Source organism: Arachis hypogaea, chromosome 16 (assembly GCF_003086295.3).
Source record: "Arachis hypogaea cultivar Tifrunner chromosome 16, arahy.Tifrunner.gnm2.J5K5, whole genome shotgun sequence".
Classification (NCBI taxonomy): domain Eukaryota; kingdom Viridiplantae; phylum Streptophyta; class Magnoliopsida; order Fabales; family Fabaceae; genus Arachis; species Arachis hypogaea.
Genome location: NC_092051.1, coordinates 138,527,787 through 138,553,595, shown reverse-complemented (window position 1 = coordinate 138,553,595; position 25,809 = coordinate 138,527,787). Strand labels below are relative to the sequence as shown.

Sequence of the window (25,809 nt, the reverse complement as noted above, 5' to 3'; positions counted from 1 at the left end):
TGAAATTGAGTTTCAGAATCTTATTGCATGTGAAGCTAAACTTGTCTGGATCAGGAATCTTCTTTTGGAGTTACAGATTGAGGTGTTTACAGTTCTAGCTATTTATTGTGATAATTTAAACACTGTGCTTCTCACAGCCAATCCAGTATTGCATGATAAAATATTTTCAATTGGACATTCAATTCGTCAAAGACACAGTCAATTCGAAACAACTACAAATTGTCCACATATTAGAGATTGAGCAAACAGCTGATATACTTACCAAACTCATTTCAACCTCATCATTTGAAAGACTTAAGACCAAACTCAGAGTTGTTCCTCGACACAACTTGAGTTTGAAGGGGGTATTGAGGATATAAAAGGAAAAGTAGAATAACAAAAAGAGATTAGAAATAATTTTCTGTTTTAGCCAGTGTAACAGTTCTATATATTAGAAGAGAGAGTTATGACTTGGTTTGGTATCTTTTATTCACTCATGTACAATCCTAATGATTTAGTGCACTATTATTCAGACTAATGTTCTCATATTCAATATACTATTTTCTTATTATTTTCTCCATTTTAGTTCTCTATTATGAATTTTTTGTTCATTTCTTGTTCTTTGAACTTCTGTACTTGAGCTTCTATAATAACAAAGGCTGGTTGACTTTTGATGTGGGTTGACTTTGGCTTGAATCAATGTACTCACTCAATTCTTCGTTTGCTTTGCCCCATAAAACAGCATAAAACCCAATTGATATTATTACTCCTCCAACAACACTGCAATACAAAAACAGATGCAAATGTCAAAGGATTAATACCATGTCTTAACATATTCCAATTTTTCAATAGTTAAATCTTAACAAAGAATAAAAGGGATTGATATCCATACATGCCCAAATATAGTGCATCACCAAGAAATATAGCACTGAAAGCAGCAGCTATGCCTATAGACACAGGCTTGAAACTTGATACGTATACAGGGCCTTTAATATGGATACCCCATGTATGGACCAAACTGCTTAGGCCTGTGCAAAAGAATCCCTGCATATAGTATGAAATTTCAGTTAGAATTTCATTTTTTATTTTTTAGGACTTATAATTATCCAACAAAATTGATATTTCTCACAGAGTACAAAATGGCGACTAATGTTATATCTGGTTTTATAATCCAACCACTTAAGTTTGATTCATCTAATAGTAAGCACACAGGTGCAGATATGAGAGTCCCACACAAGTTGTAAAAGAACACCACAATAATCTCGGCTGGATAGTCTTTGATCACATTGGTCTGTTTCAAACAACAACAAAAATAAATTGTATTAGTTTCTTTAAATTTTTAATATCTAAATTAGTCTTAAAAAAATTTTATGTAAACAATTTGATATTCAACAAATTTTAATTGCCAAATTAATTTTTAATTTTTTTTGTTAGACAAGTTAATTTTCATATAAAATTTTATAAAAAAATAGACAAATAAATTTAAGGAAAAAGATTTAAGAATAGAAAAGAATTAATTAATCAGAGAGAATTAAGAGGAAGAGAGATAATTCTATAAAAAGAATTCCAGAAAAAAAACTATATTCATTACTCAATTCATGATCCCGTGTTATATTTTTACTATATTTATTTATAATAAATCAATTACTAATGAAACTAGTTTAATTGCACCTTGGCCTATATTTTACTCATTACAGTTACTTAATAAAAATATAACGGTCTTTAATAAATTTTTAAATTCTCTTATAATCTTTTTGTATAGAAAAATAATCTGATATAAAAATCAATATGTTTAACGAAATAAAAATACGAAAACTAATTTAATTATTAAAATTTATCGAAAATTAAAATGTCCGATTAAAAATTTTTTAAAGATTAATTTGGAATAATCCTGTGTCCTAAATATGACTTGGTATTTAGGGAGCCAATCAGATAAAGACGCTGAAAATGTCTTTTTATAAAGATATTTTTTTAATAATTAAAATTTAACATATATAATCGATTAAATCGTGTTATTTTTGTCAAAATTAGACTAGACAAATTGATTTGACCGAAAAATTGTGAATCAAATCTTGAACTACTCTAAATTAATATTATTTTTTATAGAAAATGACTACAATACCCTATTATAGAAAATGATTACTTTCATTATATATATTAATTTTAAAAATCCTAAATTTTAGTCCTTTATTTTTCTATCGTAGGGGTTAGGATTTAGAATTTTTAAAATATATATATATATATATATATATATATATATATATAAATAAGAGTATTTTAATAATTTTCTATAATAAAAGTATTGTAGTCATTTTCTATAAAAAAAATAATATTAATTTAGACCAGTTCAAGATTTGATTCACCATTTTTTCGGTTAAATCAATTTGTCTAGACTAATTTTGACAAAAATAACATGATTTAATCGCTTATATAGGTTAAATTTTAATTACTGAAAAACATCTTTAAAAAAAGACGTTTTAGTAGTCTTTATTTGAGTGACTCCCATTTAAAGTTATTGTTGAGATTACATTCATATTAGTATAATAAAAAATATTCACATGATGACATCTCCTAATGAAAATGATATTATAAATTTTTAGATGGTTAATCAAACATATTTAGCCAAACATATCAATTTATCTAATGATTCACAATGTTATTTTCATGTGAAGATGTTATCATGGGAGTATCCACTTAATATAATACCTGAACAATATACCAAATTGGAACCAGAATAAACTCAATGGCAATAAGGAAGCCTCCAAGAACCCAATTTTGCTGCGGTGATGAGTCCTTTAGAAAATCAACATGAGGTGACTGGTGTGGTGATGATGAAGCTGAGATCAATGTTGGACCCTTGTAGAGAACAACTATGAGTGCACCTAATATTGACACTAAAGAACCCACGATTTTGGCCTGAGTGCTCCAACTTTTTGGAGAAATCTTCTCCATCCTTCAATATACAAGGAGCAACAAAATGGTTAATAACAAAATCATATATCACATATAATGATATAAATGTAAAGTCAACAACAAATGCAAAAACAATAACTTACCAAACATAATCCCAAGGTATTTATAATGATTTGATATTCATATACAGATTTTTTAAGTGAAAAAATTTGTAAAATAATGAAATATAAGAATAATTTTTATTAAAATTTATAATGTTTATTATGGGTAAATCCAATAATTTTAATTTAAAATAATTAATAAATTTTTATTTTTTTCTCTCAAAAAAAAAATATATATCTTGAGACAGGAAAACAAAACAGTGAAGCAAAAGAAGAGAAATATGTCTTGCATACTCTCAAATCTCCACTATTATGCCAAACGTTAACACTCTAGCTGGCTGAGTGTGCATGTTATATTACAGGTGTTATATTTGGTGTCTAGATTAGTGTATATATATTCCCATGTGATTACTACTTTCTAAAACAATATTTATTTTTTTTAAAAAAAGTATACGTAAATAATGAAAATATTAAATAATGTAAATAATAGATATATTGGATGTTCATTTCACTAAGTGTACGGATAGTTATTTTAATATTAAAATTTAAATAATTAATTTAAAGATGTACTATATTTTTATTTGATTATTAATTATTCATGTTGTTTAAAATAGTTATTGTTTACCTAATATTCTCCTTTTTTTATTCTTCTTTTCGTTTTCTTACAAAGTTGGAATCCACAATTAAATTAGAAGAATGTTAGGGTCAGCAACTTTTGTGATTTGTAATCATCAAATAGCCATCAATAATGATTTTAATGGTGTGAAATTTCATCCAATGGCTTACTTTTCTTTACTGATTACATGCTGACCAAAATTTAACAAAGTTGCTGGCTCTCTAAACTTTTCCATTAAATTAAGTATACATCTCTTGATATCTAGACCACCATTAATTTTTTTTCCGATCTTGTACAAAATTGCAACAAAAAGCATGAAAGATGGCAAAACGTTGATAAAAGAAATTAAAAACAAAAAAATTATAGAATTATAGAAAGATAAAATTAAATAAAATGTTATTATATATATGTTGTTTGCATCACATGTAAATTTATTTGAATTTAAACATTCACCAAATCCATTAATATAATAAAGAGAACAGATAAAAAGAAAATATATAAAAAACGAACGAATGGATCGGAATCCAGCAATAATTTGATATAATATAACATTGGTATTAAATAAATACTATTTTTGATGTGGAAATAGCTAGCATGATGATGAGAAATAGAATATTAGAATAGCTAAAGCCAACCGCTATATATATTTATTCAAGTATTTTTATGCTGGCGGGGTCCAAATTGATTGCAATCATCAGTAAAGCATATTCTATGAGAAATCATTTCATTTACCAAACTAAGATGTGACATACAAATAAAATTAGCGGCATTATTCATCCAACTTGTTAGGCTTTGTATCAGGTGATGAGTTAGTGAGTAATAATGATATCTTGTCAAATAAACTATTGTTTAACAATAAATTATAAATATTTAATATAAGGTGGTAGTTGATTTGAATCATCTGAAAATAAAAGAAGCAACCTCAAAGACTCGTACATTATTTATTTATTTATTTTTATAATATCTTATAATACCAAAAACATAAACTAAACAAAAAAATAAGTGTTAAATACTTTTTAAAATTTTAAAACTTTTTTGTACCGCATGCGCACTTAAACTTTTTATTTTTAAAGATTGTGCCTATCAATCCCCGTGAACTTTTTTAAAACAAATTTGTTATAAAAAATATTATAAATGTGCAAATAAAAAAAATAAGCTATTAAATATATGTATTATAATTTTATATATCTTAATTATATATGTGATTGATTTTTTTATATGCAGGTAATATTTGTTTATTATATTGATATCAAAATAATAACAAACATAATACATATTTAACAAAAGTTAAAGAATCAAATTTATGAATTTAGAAAAGGTTCGATCTCAATTTGCACATAAGTGATATTTTTTTTTGTGGCTAAAATTTATAAGATAATGCTATTTAAACAAAGATTTATCCTTGTTAAATAACTATAAAATTTATTATATGTTCAAATTCAGTATTATGTAATAAAATATAAAAAAACAAGCTAAGTTTCGGATCACCTCCTTGATTATTCTCTAATCTCTATGAAGCAAAGAAGCTTCATAACTTCATAGAATTATAATCATCTATAATTTTAAAAGTGAAATTATATATAATCATTTACGTCACTGCAATTATTAAGTTCCTTTAAAAAAAAATAAATAGGTACTTGATTTTGATTTACAGATATTTAAGTTATCAAAAATTTAAAAATATATTTAAGTCTTAAACATATCAATTTTTCATGTTCACTTGAATCTATCAGATCTAACAAAAAAATCAAATATAATTACCTGATGTGATTGACATAGATGCACACATAAAACTTTTTTTAAAATAAAATAAATTAAATCTAAAAATCGAGGTATCCAAGTTTTAAAAAAACAAAAAATTTAAATATATTTTTAAATTCTCAAAAATTTAAATATCCGAAAACAACAAAAATGAAAGATTGATTTGTCATGTTCTTTTCCTCTTATTAATATAAGTTTCCGAGACAAATAGTTGTACTAGAAAATTGACTAAAAAGCATTCGGAGAATCCTAAGAACCTGAAAAACACCGCAAGGATGAAGGTAAAAGCCGGAATAAGGTTGCTAAGAGCAGAGAAGAGAGTTGGTGAAGTGTATTCAAGTCCTTTGTATCCACTCAGTTGTGCTACAAATCTGTCACAGTACTCAACATAAAATCAAATTGATTAAAAAGTAAATAAACAAATTAAATTGGGATCAAATGTTGAAAACAAATAATCATTAGGCTCTTCTCTCTTCAGCCTTACCCAATGGTACCGAGGAGAAAAATTCTTAAGATGAGAGAAACATTGAATGGAGGAAGCCCTCTTGACCTTCATAATAAATAGTTCATCACTTGTAACAAACAAACATAGTAGTAGTTATGATTTATGAAATGTAATGCTTGAGCAGCGTACCATCGGAAGACGAAGGGGAGAGGGAGAAGAAGAAAAAGAGTGGAGAGAGCGAAAGAATAAACGATGAATGCGTAGTAACTGAATCCCTTGAGAGTAGCTTGTTTGAAAAGAACGTTGACACCGACGTTGGTACACTCAACTGCAACCATTGCACAGAATGGAACCACGTCCCTGTAACAATACCTCCCTGACTCTGCCATCTCTCTCTCTCTCTCTCTCTTACTCTCTCAGACTCTCACACATGGAATATACTTGTCAAACATGTGTGCGTTTCTCAAACAACGCTTCAAACTTTTATTACATTACTTTTTGGGTTGATTTACACAATATTATTTTATTATCTAGACAATTATTAAAATTTATTATTTTTTATCAATTAATTAGTTATTAATATTTAAAAATATGAACTAAAATATATTATTAAATAAATTTGAATTAGTTGAAAGATTAATTTACTTATCCATTAACTTAAGTAAGTATCTAAAATTCGAATTTCGTCTTATATATACAATAATCCATTAATTTTTAATTTGACCTGTCGAGTTAGAGAATACAATAGACAACAAAAAAGATATATCGTTAAATTATTAAATTAAAAAATTGAGTTGATAATAACTAGTAATTCTCTATATTTTTTATTATTTGTTTACGGCTCTTGCTAACAAAAATGTTTGTTTATTTTATAAAGATATTGCAATTAAAAAATCTAAAGGATAAATATAAGTGGAATGTATTTTTTAACTTTTTATGTATTTAAATTTTTTTATTTTTATTCTCTTAATCAAATGTTTATTTTAGCTAAATCTTTACTATTCCAAAAGGATAATAAAATGAAAATATAACATATAGTTTAAATAAAGTAATATTAAAAATTAAAACTATCAAGTTTAGAAACTTGAGACCTCTTTGGCGATTGTACTTATATTATAGATCATGTAAGTAATATATCAAGGCTAAAGTATTTTTTTATAAGTAATTTAATTTAATTTCATTCTTGACAAAAGACATTATTTATGATACTTGTCAATTAGATAAATAAACTAAAAATTCTTTTAAATTTAATAATGACATCTCAACTAAAAAATCATTAGAAATATTACATATTAATTTTTTTGGTCCTACAAGGACTCAAAGTCTTGGTGGTAAGCACTATAGTTTAGTGGTGGTTGATGACTATATTAATTAAGTTTGGATGAGTTCTTTTCTTAACTCATAAGAATGATGCCTTCATTGCTTTTTCAACTCTATACTAAAAGATTCAAAATGAAAAAGATTTGAAATATTTTGTGATGAATTTAATATTTCACATCATTTTTTATATCTTAGAACACCTCAATAAAATGGAGTTGTTGAAAGGAGAAATAGAAGCCTTCAAGATATAGTTAGGGCAATGCTTTGTGAAAATGAAATTTCAAAATTTCTTTAGGCTGAAGCTGTGAATACAGCTTGTTACATTCTAAACCAAACTATCATTAGAAAAGTCTTAAAGAAAACACCATATGAGTTTTGGAAAGGAGTACCACCCAATCTTAAGTATTTTTATATTTTTGGATGCAAATATTTTGTGTTGAACACTAAAGACAATCTTAAAAATTTTGATCTAAAATCTTATGAAAGTATCTTTGTTGGTTATTCAACCATTAGTAAAGCCTATAGGGTTTATCTCAAAGAACATAGAATAATAGAGGAGTCCATACATATCTCTTTTTATGATTTTAATATCATTTCAAGTGTTATTGAAGAAAATGATGCATGAACTAAAACTGAATTGAATTCTCAAAAGATTGAAGAAGAAGATAAATCAAAACCCTCTTTAAAAAATACTGTCTCTAATTCTGCAGATTAAAATGTAGGAGACGATTCTATTTTGTCTCCTACTGAAGCAAAGAATTCTAGTAATGTGAACAATGCAGAATTGAATTAGGTTCTATCTAAAGTCACCTCACCAAAGCCAAGAGAATGGAAGTTCTTAAAGAACTATCCTCATGAATTCATCATTGGAGATCCTTCTCATGGAGTCACCACAAGATTCTCAAGTAGAAAAAGAGCCGAACTCAATAACTTCGCTCTTATATCACAAATGGAATCCCAAAATGTGGAAGCACTTGAAGATCCCTCTTGGATAAAGACAATGGAAGAAGAGTTGGTCCAATTTGATAAAAATGAGGTTTGAACTCTAGTACCTTATCCAAATGGTAAGAAGGTAACGGATACCAAGTGGATCTTTAGAAATAAATTGGGTGAGGATAGTAGTGTTATTAGAAATAAAGCTAGATTAGTAGCTCAAGTGTATGATCAAGAGGAGGAAATTGACTTTGACGAGTCATTTGCTCCGGTAGCTAGAATGAAAGCAATAGGATTATTGCTTGCCTATGCTGCCCATAAAGGATTTAAACATTTTCAAATGGATGTTAAGTGTACCTTTTTGAATGATTTTATTGATAGAGAGGTATACATAGCTCAACCCCCCGGTTTTGAAAATAAAATTTTTTTAAACCATGTATTTAAACTTTCAAAAGCTCTTTATGGTTTGAGACAAACTCCAAGAACTTGGTATGAAGGACTTATCTCTTTCTTGTTGAAAAATAATTTTTAAAGGAGCACTACGGATACTATTCTGTTTATTAAAGAATATAATCATTTCATACTTGTTCAATTTTATATAGATGACATTGTGTTTGGATCGGCAAATAAAACTTTGTCGGAAGAATCTGAAAAATTAATGACTAGTGAATTTGATACGAGTATGATGGAAGAACTCACATTCTTCCTAGGATTCCAAAATAAACAAACTCCTACTAGAATTTTTGTACACCAAGGTAAATATGCCAAGGAGTTAGTAAAGAAATTTGGTTTAGAAAATTTCAAACTAATGAGTACTCCGATGCATCCAAATTCTAAACTCGAAAAGGATGAAAATAGAAAAGATGTTGATGAAATAAGGTATAAAGGAATGATAGGATTCTCATGTATCTAACATCCTCCAAACCGGATATTATTCAAAGTGTGGGTGTGTGTTCTAGATTTTAATCCCACCCAAAAGAATCACATCTTTCGGTTATAAAAAGGATCATTAGATACATCAAAGGTACAACTAATTTTGGTCTTTGGTATCCTAAAACTGATGAATTCTGTATAGTTGGGTATTATGATGCAGATTTTACTGGAGATCGTGTCGATAGGAGAAGTACTTCTGAAATGTGTTGCTTTTTTGGACAATCTCTGAATGTGTGGTCAAGCAAGAAGCAAACTACTATTGTTTTATCAACGGTTGAGGCCAAATATATCTCAGCTTCTTCTTGTTGTTCTCAATTAATATGGCTTAAAACACAACTTGATGATTATAAATTGCAAGTCAATGATATTCCTCTATTTTATGATAATTTGAGTGCCATAAATATCTCTAAAAATTTTGTTTTGCACTCAAGAACTAAGCACATTAAAGTTAGATTTTATTCAATAAGAGAACATGTATAAAAAGATACAATTGACATTCAATTTGTAAAATCTGAGGATCAATTGGTAGATATCTTCACTATACCTCTATGTGAAGATAGATTCTATAAATTGAGACTGCTTTAGGGATTGTTAATTATAAATTCTTGAACTGAAATTGATTAACAATTTTCTGATTATTTTTGTCTCTTTTTTCGCAGAGAGACAAAATTGGGCAGATGATGACTCCCTCTAGGTTTCATGAAGTTCAGACAATGAGTTAAGAATTACTATAAATCTGAACGTGAATTAAATCTAAGGTGGCCTTGTATGTTTCCTTAACACCACCATTGGGCCCAAGAGAAGTATATGTTGTTTTATGAAGTAGGCCTCTTGCTTATTTTAATCATCAACATAAAAGAAAAGTATTTAATCTTGTGATAATTTAAATCAAATCAGTCAGTTACTTTTTAAAATCTTTTTTATGTGTCTTTTCAAAATTTTCTGCATCAATTTTAAATTTTAAATTTCAAAATCCTTTGAATAAAAGATTTATTCATTTTTAATACAATTTTAAAAGAAACTTTGAGCATTTAAAGCAGTTTTTGATTTGATAACTTCTCATCCTCCTCATTACTCCACTCCATCACTCTCTCTTACTTCTAACCTCTTTTTATTTTCTTTCATGATGAGAAAGAAAGTTACAACTCGTAGAGAAACAAGAACAATTCGTCCTCCTTGTAATCTTCCTCCTTTCAGACCTCAATCTCATATTCACATTCACATAGACTCACACTCCTTCTCCTCGCACTCCTCTCAACCTCTAGAGTCAATGGCGAGAACCAAAATCAAAAACCACAAACCACAAACCCCATACCTTCATCAGCTACACAAGAGACTGGCTCTTCGAAGGCTAATATAGCAAAAGGCAAAAGAGCCATGACAGAAGAAAAAATCCATTTTCTTCTCCTCCTCGCTCGACTTCTCGTCGTCCAGGACGCTCAGCCCCTTGCTCATGACCATCCAAAGATAACAAAAGATCTTTTCTTCATTCTGTCAAAAAACCCATTTACCCAGACCCTGTTGCATTCAAAGCCCATATTGAAAAACGTCCTTACTCTCATTTTGTTCCTCTAAGATTTCTTTTTTGCATGGACTTTGAATTTCACAAAGACGTTATCTAAAAAAGACCTCTATATTCTTCGTATGTTGCTGATTTGAATTCATTGGCTAAAAAAAGAATAAATTTTGTTGAAAATTTTTTAGCTTTAGATTGGGAAAGGCTATTTGAAATCCAAAAACCTGTTTATCCCAATTTTGTCAGAAAATTTTATGCAAATATACAATATAGTGATGGTTGTGTTCACTCCCATGTTAAAGGTTGTCAAATACTTTTAAATCATGAAAATATTAGTGAATCCCTTGCTTACACAGATGTAGGAGTGAATGCCTACATCTCTGGAAAGTGGAATAATCATCTTGGCGTTTCTCACTAAGATATTTTGGCCAACATATGTGAAAATATCTCCCTCATGAATGGTGTCACTCTCCCTCATACAGTCCTAGGTCCTTCTCGTGTACAACTTCACCATACCATCACATATATCTTGCTGCCCCAAAGTGATTTTTATCAAAGGGTCACCCTCTGTAATACCCTGGTCCTATATGCCGTTCTTAACAAAATTCAAATATCTTTTTCTTATTTAATGATGCGCCACATGTTTGATTGCATTAAAAGTGATAAAAATGTTTCACTTCTAAATGGAGTGTTTTTGACATGCATCTTTGAGTATTTTGGTGTTAATGTAAGCAATGAGTTCGAGGAGAACAAAATTTCATTACTCAAGGGTGGTGGTGCAGTGAGGCAATCCAAAGAAAAAAGCTTTAAAGCCACCAAGGATATGGTCATGGAGGAAACAAAAGATGAAAGCCTCTTTCCTCATTCGATTGCAGGCACTTTCAGCTCACATAAATACTTGATTAATGGAATTGTTTAAGATGTGCTTCAAGAATTTGTTAATCTAGCTAAACATATGGTCAATTTCAGCCAACAATCTCGGAGACTTAAAATCCAAAATGAGAAATCACTGCAAAAGTCTCAGAGCAGAGTTGAAGTACTTTTAAAGTTCCTTGACAAGTATTGTCTAAGTCAGAGAAAGAGAACTTGGAAATTGAGGACGAGGGCTTTAATGCCTAGTATATGTCTTATGATGCTGTTGCTGAAGTTTAATGTTTTGATTCTGCTCTCTAAACTCTTATCTTGCTGAAATACTTTTTTTATTTTTTTTTGTCTTTTGGATATTGCTTTGAATCTTTTTTTTAGGATAACTGTAATAGATCTAGACTTTTTACCATGTTAATAACAAGATTGCTTAGTTTACTATTTTGGTATACTTGTTACTTTGCTTTTTTGCAGGTTCTCTCCTTGATAATAAAAAGGGGAGAAAGAAAATGAATTGAATATAGGCTGCTTCTGTTATATCTGTCAAAGAGAGAGAAAGAAAGAATAATAAAATTAAAAATGGCTGTCTCTCTATTTTGAATAAATGGCTGCCTCTCTGTTTTGAATTGAAAAATTTCTGTTTTTGAAATTAAAAGTGGCTGCTTCTGATTTGAACCCTGTTTCGAACTTGTGATGAATTCTTTGAAACTTAAGAAATGATTGATACTTTGGTCTATGTTTAGATCATGATTTAATGCTGCTTATAGTTTGATTTTGTGCTTTAAAATTTGCAGCTTAATCTGGTTGTATATAGAATTTAGTGTCTGAATTTTTTAAAGTTTGTGATTGAACTAGCTTTGATTTTTGCTAGCTTCAAGGATGGCTGATGAGAATTTTAGCCTTGATATATAATCAAACAGGTTCCTAAGTTTTAGCTATTTAAAAATTATTGGATGTTTGACATTATTCTTGTGAAAAGTTTGATGGTATCAGGTTATAAAATGCAAACATTCAAGAAGAGTTTGAGGATCAAAAGAAAGGAGAACTTCATGTCAAAGGAAACATCAAAGGAAAGTTTCTAAAACTCCTTTCCTTTCTTTCAATTCATTTTAATAATATTTGTCATCAAGGGAAAGATTGTTGAGTTTAGTGAACTAAACCATGATTAAGATGATAACTAAATATTTTTGGGTCAATTATTAATTATTTGTATAATGTTGTTTGGTTTAGTGTGCAGAAATTAAACCAAGTTAAAATTGGCCCAAGAAGCATGAAGTTAAGCCCAAACTGAATTTGGCCTAAATATACACACTCAAGGCCCAATGTTCATTTGTCTCTACCTCAAATGCTTCTCATCTGAAACAAAAACGGGCCCTTAGCAAAATAAAAGAATGAAAACACATTGGCCCAAATCAAGCCCAATCGGTGGCCTTACCCAAATCCACACACTCAACTTAGTTACTAACTAAATAATGAGATTCCATTTCATTTGAAATACACTTCCTTCACCCACCGAACTAAAAATTCTCTCTTCTCTCTCTTATCTTTCTTTAACATCACATTATCTCTAAAGCAAGAAGAAAGAAAAGAAAATTTCTGGAGCTAAGACACGGTTAAGAACAAAAAGGTTGTTTCCATTCTCAAGCAAGAAAAGAAAGAAAAAGGACTACAACAAGAGGTAAATCTCATCCGAACAGAGGATCAAAAAAAGGTATTTTTTACATTTGTGCTTCAACAAGGAACGTTGAAGAAATCCTCTGAGTCACAGCCACCATTCCAGAAACTATGAAGAAATTGAAGTCAATGGTGCTGTGTTATAAATCTGCGGTCAAGAAACAAACTTGGGGCTAAAGAAAAAAAGCACGGTCCAGATTTAAGAAGCATGAAGAAAAAGGATGAAAGAAAAAGATATGGTTGCATGTCACTACTTCTGCTCTCTCTTACCTCTGTGAATGCCGCTGCTGATTCTGATATTGGGAGAAGAAAAACTAACATGTGCTGAAGCAAGGTTTCAAGCCTAGGAAGCTTCACTCTTCTATAATAAGGGTGAACGGCCAAGAATTAGAGCAAGAAGTGAGAGCACAAGTTTCGATTCTCATAGTTCACTGAGCTGTTATATTCTTCTCCTTCATGATTTTCATTTTGTATTTCTTTTTCTCAGTTTAGTATGTCTGAGTTTCATTGATAAAAGACAAACATGGTAAAGTTTGTAAGAAAAAACCAATGAGTGGAAAAAGGCAGAGAGCTAGACTTGGAGAAAAAGTCTAAGTTATTTCAGAAATTCTTTGTATGTATTTCTGTTTTGTGGTCATGATCCTGAGAGAATTTTCTTGCAAGTTGGGTCAGCACTTTGTAATTGAAAGTTAGGGCGAGTCATAGTTAAGTTCAGGTCGAGTTAGAATCTAAATTTGTCCCAGATAGGATTGGGGTATATCCTAGGGAGAATTGGTGTTTGTAATTTGTTGAAAAGATAGTGAAATTCTATCATTGTTGTGATAGAGACTAGTGTAGGCTACATTGCACTGAGTAGCCGAACCAAGATACATCTGTGTGTCATTTTCTATTCTCTTCTCTGTTTCTGGTTCTGCACTAAAGGAGACAAAAATAAAATATCTCCTAAAATATTCACTAAACTTCGTTTCATCACAACATTCCTTGCAAGTAATACTGTTCTAGCTCCTAATTCATCAGGAGATAAAACTAAAATCTCTCCCGAATTTCATCAACAAAACGCAAGATTACAAGTAAAATAAAAGAAGGTCAAGATTTAACTCCCTTCTCTTAGCTATTAATTACCATCAACATAAACGAAAAAAAGATAACAAGAACACAAAAATACAAAAATTAGTGTAAAAATATAGACGAATAAAAAATAAAATGAAAATGACTTATTTATACAAGTTAACAACGTCTTATTCTAGCTAATAAACTACTTTTAAACATGATGTTAACAGAGTCAATATAATATAGAGGACTGTGTTGTATTTACATTTCTGATGTTTTAATTGTATATAGAACAATCTTATTAATGGAATTATATAGCAAAACTCTGCTTTCCTTGTTGATTATTCAATAAAGGAGTTGTACTATTGCATGTAAGCTTTCTATTCAAGCAATACTCTTCACTCAATTCTGCTGACGATTTTGCTTTTCCCCATAAAACAGCATAAAATCCAATTGATAGTATCCCCGCTCCAATAACACTGCAAACATGGAACAATCAACAATTAAAATTTCAAAAAATATCTGAGCACTTTTTCCATAAATTTTTACCTTTATGGACTAAATCTTGTGTTCATGATATTTTTTATTGAAAAATGTTAGATGATCAACCGAATTTATTATTTTTTATTATTAATTTTTGTTATTAATTTAATTTTATTAATCTAATAATTTATTAATATATTTTTAGTACATTTTTAAATATTAATAATTAAATAATAATAAAAAATAATAAATTCTGTTAATTTTTTAGTATTTTTTTTATTATTTTAAGATATTTTTATAGCATTTATTAAATTTTAAATATTTTTTAATTAAATATCAGATTTTTTTTTTATAATTTACACATATTCGACCTAAGGTATTGGAACTCAAAAAATTAATCCACTACAAAAAGAAAGCAAAAGAAAACAATAAAACACAAAAAAAAAAAAAAAAACAAACACAAAACATCTCAAAACATTACTTGCACTAACACAGAGATCATTAAATCGTACATCAAAAGATCATCTTCTTACTTTAAAAATTTTCGGATATTTTTCATTTATATTAAATGTTGGCTGCAATGTGGCTGAACAATATTAACTTCTAAGCAGATTTCTTCATATTTTAAAACCGAAACTAAATTTCTTATTTTATAGAGATAAAAAAAAAAAAATACTTGTGAAGCTCAAATTTCGTACCTTCCAATATACAAAGCATCACCAAGGAATATAACACTCATTGCAGCAGCTATGACAACTGATAGTGGCTTGAAAATTGATACATAAACAGGGCCTTTAAGATGTATTGCCCATGTATGAACCACACTCACCATGCACCCACAAAATCCCTACACATAATAAATTAAATTGCACAATTCACATATCAATATCTTCCTTTCAATAATAGCTTACTTGATTTGAACTTTCTTACTGAGAATATAACCGCCAATAATGTTATGTCAAGTTTTAGCCTCCAAACACTGAAGCTTGATTCAACAAGTAAGCATGCTGGGGCAGATATAAGAGTCCCGCACAAGTTGTATAAAAACACCACAATAAGTTCTACCGGATATTGTTCCATAACTTGCGTCTATTGAGGGAAAAAAAGGACATTAAATTGTGGAAAATCTGACTTTGACTCAAAATTTTAGAGTAATATGCTAACCCAGTGCTCAAGAATTTTTATCCAAACAAGTTTTGATTACTAAATTATTTTCAAATCTTCTATTATGTTGGATAAATTAGTTTTCATATAAAGTTTTTTTTGTTAGAGGCTAATTATTTAGTCAAATTAATTCTCATTGTTATTTGAAAAATATCTGAAAGTTTCTAAAATTTTTAAAATTTTTTATAGGGATAAGTATTGTTTTGGTCCCTAACGTTGAGGGTCAGAATCGAAACCGTCCCCAACGTAATTTTCGATTTAGAATCATACTTAACGTTTTTTTCGTATTAAAATCGTCCTTTTAATTTTTTTGGGACAAAAATACCCTCACCACTACCAACACAATTACCTCCTCCACCACCACCAATAGCAACACCACCAGCACAACCAGCACCAACACCACCACCAGCACCACTACCACAACCAGCACAACCAGCACCAACACCAACACCAACACCACCACCACCACCACCACCAAACCACACCAAACCAAGAAGCAGAAACAGAAAGCAAGCCCACCACCACCAACACCAACACCAACACCAACACCACCACCACCACCACCACCAAAAACACCAAACAACAGCAATAACACCAAATCAAGAAGCAGAAAAAGAAAGCAAGAAAACAAAAAATAAGAAAGCAGAAGCAGAAAGCGATGCATAGGCGAAGGCGAGGCAGAGGCAGAGGCGGCGAGGCAAAGGCGGAGGCGAGGCAGAGGTAGAGGCTGACGCGGCGAGGCAGAGGTGGAGGCGAGGCGGCGACGCGGCGAGGTGGTGACCCTGACTCTCGCGTTTCTCTCTCTGCTAGCCCTCGATGGCGACAGCTCTAAGGGAGACGACGAGCAAGGACGGCGATAGCTCCTCGGATGACGACGCACGCGATGGATCCAGTGGCGGTGGGAACAGCCGAGGCGACAGCGACAGCCGCCGTCCCCTTCCCCCTTTCCCCTTCCCCCTCCCCCTTCCGCCTCTCCCCTTCCCCCCACCTCCACCCCACGTCCTTTCCCCTTCCCCTTCCCCTTCCCCTTCCCCCCTCCGCCTCTCCCCTTCAATTCCCCCCACCTCCACCCCACATCCTTTTCCCTTCCCCCAACCCCGAACCCCACGTCCTTTCCCCTTTCCCTCCAAACTTCGCCGCCGGCGCCGTCCCCCTCCCCCCTTCCCCTTCCCCCACCTCCACCCCACGTCCTTTCCCCTTCCCCTCCAAGCTTCGCCGCCGGCGCCATCTCCCCTCCCCCCCCCTTCCCCTTCCCCTTCCACTCCCCCTTCGTATACCCTTTGCCTCCCCCCCACGCCAAACGCGTTTTCTTTTTTATATATATAATTTTTTTATTAAAGTAGGGGTAGTATCGGAATAAATTAAAAAATTTTATTAGAAATGACGATTTTAAAATGAAATGCAACATTAAGGATGATTTTAAGTCGAAAATTACATCAGAGACGGTTTCGATTCTGACCCTCAACGTTAGGGACCAAAATAGTACTTATCATTTTTTATATTAGCCTCTTTGTATAGACAAATTTTATTAGTGTCTAAAAAAAATTCTCACGTGATTACTTTTTCTAACATAATAAAAGATTATAAACCAATTTAATAGTAAAAATTTGTTAGAGAATAAACTGTTCTCTAAATTTTGAAGAAATTATTTAGTGTATTACTCAATTTAAATTTTATGCGCTTATAATAACTATATTCCAAATAATATTAAGAATAAGACATAAGGAATAAGGAATAGAGACATAAAACTTAATATTTTTATATTTTATAAATTAAATATAAAAAAATAAATTATAAAAGTTTAATTAAATTTTAGTTTCTTCTATAAAAAATTTAAGAATAAAATCACAATGATGAAAACTATAATTATAAAAAATTGATAAAAATAATAAAAAAAATAAAAAATATATTATATCTCTTATTAATATCTTTGTATTGTTTTTGTTTTTTTTTTTTTAAAAATATAAAATACACTAATTTAATATCTTTGAACACAATATCTATATCTATCTCTTAATTATCAAACATAATTTTGTATACGTTAGTTCTGCAGCAGCCTAATATAACAAGTGGAATTTAAAAATTACAAACATCCAATCAAATTGGCTCACTCCTATAAAATTTTGTTCCAGATAAATTAGTCCTTAATAGAAGAAACTGACAATTAATCCCTAATCTTTTGACAATTAGTCCATCATCTTTTAAAACAGTTTAATTCTTCTACCAACAAATTGACTATTTTTAAAGAAATTAATGATTAATTTTTCACCTTTTTTAGAAAAAGTATTATAGACTGATTTAATTTATTATTTTGTTAAAAGCGATTAATAACATGTTTAATATTTTAAAATATTAAAAACTAATATGTAATTTAAAAAAAATAATTTGTTAAATATAATGAAATTTTGTAAGGATGAATTTAGAGAGATTTACTGAAATTTAGTTTAATTTACCTGTACAATATACCAAAGTGGAGGTAAAGTGTATGAAGCAGCAAGTAAGAAGGCCCCAAGAACCCAATCCCCTTGTGAAGACGATGAGCTGAGTAGTGATGATGAAGAAGAAGCAGATAACACAACAGGGCCCTTGTAGAGAGTTACTACAAGGGCACCAATGATTGATATAATTGAACCTATTATTTTGGCCTGAGTGCTCGAGCTTTTCAATGTTGCTTTTTCCATCCTTCAGTTACTCATGAGAATAATAATTCACAAAAGGTTAAGGTAAATGTGCATTTCTTTTTAGTAATAATACTGTCTTTTTCTTTTTGTAGATGAAAAGGAAAAGAAGAAAGGCAAATAATAGCAGATTAGTTATAGAATTTTGATTATTAATAAACTAAATAAAATAAAAAATTTCATTTAAATTTTTAAGGTAGTGTTTGATTAGGAGGATTGAGATTGAGAGATTGTTCTTTTTTCTGGTTAAAAACTAGAACTAAAATTTTAGTTTCCCTCACTTTCTTCACTATCTCTAGAAAGTGAGGGTATAGGGAATTAATATTTTGAAAATAGAGATTGAAACTTTAATAATATTTTTTATCAAAAACATATTTATTTAACTTTTTAAATTTCAAATTTATCATTCAATCTCCATATTTATTTTAAATTAAATATAATACTAAGACATAATTTAGTTCAGTATATTTTATACTAAATATAATATAAAGATTTAATTCAATCTCAGTCTTTCCATCTTAGTCTTTCAGTCTCAATTTCCCTTCTAAATACAACCTAATGGTTTAGTAGAATATAAAATATTATATCTTGATTAAAACGTGAAGACATGATAGAGCGAGTAGTACAGTTAGCTTGTAGTGCAAGAAAATGAGAGTTTATAGAGAAATCTGTTAGTTAACTTAGTTAAGTCTGATGTAGTTGAAATAGTGACATAGGAATTGGGGTTTGTAGTTAGTTTTTGTGGTTCTTATTTTATTTCTTTGTTCCATATTGTTGCGTTGAGTTTTGTGTTTAACGAAAAAAAAAATCTAATAACCCAATAGCTTGAAGTGGATGAGATCGTTTCAATTTCTAGCTATAACTATGTGAACAAGCATATTTCATGAGAATATATAATAATTCCTTGGCTCTCTTGACTTGCAAATTAAGTATTATGATGTTGAACGAGAATTGAACAAAAATTAATTACCTGAATAAAATAGCGAGTACGTAAGTAAAAGCGGGAATAAGGTTACTGAGAGCAGAAGCGAGAGTAGGTGAACTAAACTCAAGTCCTTTATATCCAATAAGTTGAAATACAAACCTGCCACATCAATAGTTAAATGATAACAAACATACACACAGACATAATTTGATATCGGTAGTATATTTAGTAGTATATTTAGTAGACGCTAAATTCTAAGCATTTGTCTTTATGGATATTTGACGTCTAGGTAAGTGATAATTAAATGTTACTATGAAAATTTGATACATCATTAGCTATCAAAGTATTTGAATATTCCTTGATATCCATTTGTGTTCTAAATTTTCACAATGACATAAAAAAGAAAGAGTAAAAAGAAGTTTGTTAAGTTGAAAATAATTTATTCTAATTTATTTATTGATTGTGGTGTAGTTTAATGGCGTAAAATTAAACTTGTTAGGATATGATTTATAGACAAGATCGGATTGACCATATTGTCCGACAAATTTGATTGAATGATACAACTTATTTAATTTGTTATATCTTTAATATGTTCAAAATTTAGATTATTGATGTTATATGATTTTATGATCTCATTTTTTGGTTTAGGATTCTCGGATTTTGCGGACGAAAATGAATTATCTAAGAGATTAAAAGATATCTCATACGCACTGAATTTGAGTTTGTGACATTGCATACATGTTAATTAGAATGAGATGATGATTGGACACTAATCTCTGCTCTGATTAAAACACGAAGTTAACCTGTCTGTACGGCAAATTTGTCTCAGGAACCAAAACAAAAAAGTGGATTTGGGGGAATAATAATAGATTTATTTGTTTGGAAAAATAATATATTTTTTATTTTATTTTAAAAAAATTATTCAAATAATTGTCATTTTATTACAATTAATATTTAATATAAAAAAATTGAACCTCATAAAAATAAGAATATACAAAATTCAATTAAAAACAACATTTAAAATTCAAACTCAACAAAATTATATTTTTCATAGATTTTATATTAAATTTATTTGAAAACTTAATATAATATTGAGTGAAATTAACTATTATAATGTTAGCTTTTTAGCATTATTCGTTAGAGAATACTAATTAAATTTATCCAACTAATAACCTCATTAAATGAATTAAAGGTGAGAGCATAAGCAGGAAAAAATAAATACTCCGCTATAAGAATAGGATAATTAATAAGAATAGATCTATGTATGCATTCACTTAAATTTATTTAAACTCAAAATGTTTTTAGCCGTTTCCTTAATCTATGTGAGCAACTATAACAAGATAATTATTGAAAAAGTCTAAGAGGTAAACAGTTTTATTAAAATTTAGTTATTATTTAATCAGCAAACAAAATAATTTTATACTATTAGATGTAATCTTATAATAATATTAAAAATATTAATAATAATTAATTGATCATTATAAATCACAAAATATTTTGGCTAATTATTTTTATTAAAAAAAAAGTAGACAAATTAATTCATCAATATGCTTAGAAAAAGTATAGGGTACCAATATATTATTTGTCAACTTATTACCAATAATAATTAATATTAAAGATACTATACTTCTACTAAAAGACACATGTATAAAGAGACATATTTAAAAAATATATGGACAAAGACACTTCCATCAGACATAATCATAATCATAAAACAAATATTGTACCATACACAGGAGTTGGTAGAATCCTTATTAGTTAGGTAACGGAATTGATATATAAACCGAAATAAATTAAAATTTTAGGTACAGTTGAAAGAGATTATCAAAGTTAGGTACAGTTGAAAAGAACTAATAACTAACACTGTACTACATTAACATTTTAAAATTGCAGAAACTCATTAACTTTAAAACAGGCATATATTCATGGAGGGAGTAAGCTAAGTTGTAACATTTTCCAACCTTTTAATTCAGTTCATATGTAGTGTTTGTTGTTGAGTATGTTATGTTGCAGAGGGGAAAAAGAAAAAGACAATAGGAACCATTCTTGCAAGGAAAAGGATTGTAAATTAAATATTGTTACCCAATGACTCCAAGAAGAAAAATCCTACCGACCAACGAGGCTTTAAATGTGGGCAATCCACTTGACCTGCGCCATTGAGTAAATTAAATCACCAGAGGAGTGTTAAGGACTAATAGATTTTATAATTTGTAGTTATTAATTAATTATTATTAGTATTTTTAGTTGTGTAAAATTATATTTAATAATATGAGATTACTCATTTTTTTTTGGCTGAATAAGTGCGGACAAAATTTTAATAAAAACACTAGTTCTTAGACTTTTTCAAATTGTAAAGCACACAATGTCACAATGATAATAATAATAATGATGAAAGAGAGTTGATAGATGAACCTGGTGGTGAAGAAGATGAAGGGAAAAGGCAGAAGAAGAATAAAGGTGGAGATGGCATATGAATAAGCAATGAAAACATAGTAACTCAAGCCTTTCTGAGTGGCTGCTTTGAATAGAACGCTGGAAACAACGCTGAAGCATTCAACTGCCACCATTGCACACAATGGAACCACGTTCATGTACCAATAACATCTACCTGATGATGCCATTTCTCTCTCTCTCTCACGCGATGGAACCACGTTCTTTCTTCAAGTTTCTATTTATTTATAGTTTCCATCTCTCTCTCTCTCTCTCTCTCACTCAAGACTCAAGTGACGGTTGCATAGGCCACACCCTCACCTACACTCTAATTAATTAATTAATAAGTCGCACTAACTATCACACCTCATATATCATATCCCATATAACTTGTATGTCATGTGAAATAACAAAAATCGTATTAGGTACGTATTAAAAATCAATCAATTAATAATATAATATATAATATTCATTAAATTTATGTATAATAATTGATTTGGTACTTAATTTTTATATACACAAGGTATTTTTGAAAACATAATATGATAATACAATAATCATTTTTTTAACAGAAACAATGAATTTGTATTTCACCATTTAAAAAAGAGTGAAATTTGTTGCTCCTTCTTTATATAAATGGAAAAATAATATGTCTAATTTTTTTAAATATTGAAGGATAAAATAGTTTAACAGGATAGAGTTAAACTCCAAAATGGTCTCTGAGATTTCAATTGCACCAATTACGTCTCTGAGATTGAAAAAGTGCACCATATTAGTCCCTAACCTATTTTTCATTAACGACGTGATGACATAGCATGATGACGTGGATTGTAAGTGACACGTGTCACTTCATGATTTGGCCACGTGTAATTGTATGATGATGTGGTGACCAGTGACATGTGGCATGCTGACGTGGATGGTTGTGCCACGTGTCACAATGTTATTTGGCCACGTGTCCGTTTGTGCCACGTGTCGCAACTGTATTCGTCCACGTGTCATCCATTATGTCATTGTTGTAGATGCACCAAATTAGTCCCTCACTTTGCATTAAGTGGCTCATTTTAGTCCCTGAAATTGAATGTCGTGCACCAAATTAGTCTCTTCACCAGTTTTTTCTCATTTTTTTCTATAAATTCAAAATTCTCAATATTTTTTAATGCATTAATTTCAATTCTATTTTTTCACATGTTCTTCAAATAAAAGTGCTTTTATAAAATATTTTTTCTCTTGCGAATACCCTAACAACTGATTTTAGAGTTGACGTGAAGGCATTTCAAGCACCTTCACTACCATCTCCGACCTCTTTCAGTACTTTTATAAAATATTTTTTTCTTGCGGATACCCCTAACCGCCGTTTTGGAATTGATATAAAGGCATTTCAAACTTCTCTCATTACCATCTCCGACCTCTTTTGTCTAGACTGCAGAGGTCGGAGATGGTAATGAGGGTGCTTGAAGGACTTTCAATCTAACTTATTTAGACATAATGAAAACGTGTATTTCATAAAAAAAATGTTTATTTTAGTTATTAATTTCTTTTTAAAAATACATATTTTTTTATGAAAAATGTGTCTAATCAATCATATAATTATTTTTTTATAATAACATATTTATATATTATAATTTACCAATGTTAAATTATTAAAAAAATTATATATTAAAACTAAAATCTTAAATTTTTTATGAAAGCACTTGTATTTAAACGATATATGAAAAAATAGAATTAAAATTAGTGTATCCAAGATATTAAAAATTTTAAATTTAAAAAAAATGAAAAAAAAACTTGAGAAGTGACTAGTTTGGTGCACGACATTCAATTTCAAAGACTAAAATGAGCCACTTAATGCAAAGTGAGGGACTAATTTGTTGCATCTACAACAATGACATAATGGATGGCACGTGAACGAATACAGTTGCGACATGTGGCACAAACGGACACGTGACCAAATAACATTGTGACACGTGGACACAACCATCCATGTCAGCATGCCACGTGATACTGATCACCACATCATCATACCATTACACGTGGCCAAATCATGAAGTGACACGTGTCACTTACAGTCCACATCATTATGCCATGTCATCACATTAATGAAAAATGAGTTAGGGACTAATATAGTGCACTTTTTTCAATCTCAGGGACGTAATTGATACAATTGAAATCTCAGAGACGATTTCAGTGCACGACGCCAATCTCAAGGACCATTTTGAGGTTTAACTCAACAGCATAATATGAGATAACATATTATTTTTTATATTTTGAAATTATCTCATCTCATAATTTGTATAGTTAGGGAAAAAAACTACCTGAGACGGGAAAAATAATTAAAACCTAATTAAAAATTTACTCTCTGATTTATAACTTGATCTAGGTAAACAATTCATTTCAAAACCATCCAAGTCAAGCAGTTATTTTCAGTCCTTTTAAAACGACCTGATCAATTTATTAATCAGTTAGAAAAAAAAACCGAACTTAGTTTATTTAATATTTATTAATTATTATAATAATTAATAAATATTAAATAATATAAGTTTTGATTATTTTTGGTTAATTTATTTTAGTTATCAATCGTTTTTATTTATTAATTTTGATTGAATTGATTGGTTTGAATACGAAAATATTTAATAACAAAAAAAATTAGAAAAAACAACTAAAACTTCTCTTATTTATCTTTTATTATAATTAATAAATACAAAATAAAATAAATTTTGACTTTTTTTTTTCTTCTTAATATTACCAATTTGAATAATTCATGTCTAAAATACGTACGTTTTCTTACATATATTTGATTTTAACTCTCTCTTTCTTGATCAAAATATATATCTTTTTCTTGTATTATTTAAAAAATATTATTGTTGTAAAAAAATTCTGAATGAACAAAATATTTTGTAATTAAATTCAACTAAGTCTTTTTATTTCTTCTTTTTATACATTTTTTTTTCTTCAACGATCTTTTATTATACTAACAAATTATTAGACCAACTTGATATAACTTGCTCGTATATATAGTATCACCAATTTTCTTATATATGCGAGAATTATTTATAAAATATATTTTATGTTTAATTCATTGAAAAGAAAAAAAGAACTTTTTTATTACTGTTAGAATATTAGTTAGAGGATAGAGTAGTCTTTTTAACATACATAATCAGAGCTGACTTTTGTGTATATATATATGTATATATATATCATAACTTTATTCTGTAGAAAACATAATGTGATATCATTCTCTAATATTCAATCTATCAAGTTCACTTTCTTCTCTTTATATATATATATATATATATATATATATATATATATATATATATCATTATTTAATATTCAATCTATCAAGTTCACCTTATTCTTTTTTTCTCTAGATTGTTCATCTACATTCTCTTGTTATGTTACCTATTCAATTTCGTTACTTAAGATTCCATTATGGTATCAAGAGTTTAGGTTCTTAAATTTTTTTTTTTCTGTTTCATCATAGAAATCAAACTCAACGATTCCACCACCAAAAAATCCCTCACTGTCATAGATGACAAATTGAATGAAGATAACTATTCAATCTGGAGATATCTCACGTTACTCACCATCCAGAGTCTCGATTTGGAAGATCACTTAAACCCAGCGAAGATTCCTCCTCAATTTGTTACAGACGAGGCAAAGAAAACTGCTATTGAATCGGAGAACTTTAAGAAATGGCGTCTCCGAGATCTAACCCTCGCTACTTGGATCGTGGCAACCATGACCACTAACTTCAAAAGCAAGGTTATACATCTCACCAGATTTCATTTGGTTTGAAAAAAGATTGATGATTACTTCACCGCCGCATCCTCAACAAGTGTTTAAAGCCTCAAATTGCAGCTCAAGTCAGTGAAAAAGACAAGCACCATATCTGATTATCTTGCTCAAATTTAAAAATTAGTAGATTCTCTGTTTGCAATTGACTATCAAGTTCATGAGGATGACCACATTCAAGCTATTCTTGATGGTCTCCCAGAAGAGTACACAATCTATAGCAATTCAGTAATGT

At 29.6% G+C, this 25,809-nt stretch overlaps 2 protein-coding genes across 3 annotated transcripts; both read right to left on the bottom strand.

The window, feature by feature from the left end:
• Nucleotides 1-386: 386 nt before the first annotated feature.
• On the bottom strand, nucleotides 387-6,290 carry LOC112755254 (WAT1-related protein At4g15540). Its single transcript, XM_025803223.3, has 7 exons — nucleotides 6,005-6,290; nucleotides 5,855-5,920; nucleotides 5,628-5,741; nucleotides 2,686-2,932; nucleotides 1,109-1,270; nucleotides 872-1,023; nucleotides 387-759 (listed from the first exon to the last, which is right to left on the bottom strand). Exons 1-7 carry the CDS (start codon nucleotides 6,202-6,204, stop codon nucleotides 624-626), a joined length of 1,077 nt encoding a protein of 358 aa, XP_025659008.1. The 5' UTR covers nucleotides 6,205-6,290; the 3' UTR covers nucleotides 387-623.
• A 7,959-nt stretch (nucleotides 6,291-14,249) lies between these two features.
• On the bottom strand, nucleotides 14,250-22,105 carry LOC112755251 (WAT1-related protein At4g15540). 2 transcript variants are annotated; one of them, XM_025803219.3, is made up of 7 exons: nucleotides 21,768-22,105; nucleotides 21,438-21,503; nucleotides 19,401-19,514; nucleotides 18,206-18,434; nucleotides 15,519-15,677; nucleotides 15,287-15,435; nucleotides 14,250-14,584 (listed from the first exon to the last, which is right to left on the bottom strand). In XM_025803219.3, exons 1-7 carry the CDS (start codon nucleotides 21,974-21,976, stop codon nucleotides 14,416-14,418), a joined length of 1,095 nt encoding a protein of 364 aa, XP_025659004.1. In that variant the 5' UTR covers nucleotides 21,977-22,105; the 3' UTR covers nucleotides 14,250-14,415. The 2 variants fall into 2 exon arrangements, with proteins under 2 accessions (XP_025659004.1, XP_025659005.1); XM_025803220.3 differs by lacking the exon at nucleotides 15,519-15,677.
• Nucleotides 22,106-25,809: the final 3,704 nt, after the last annotated feature.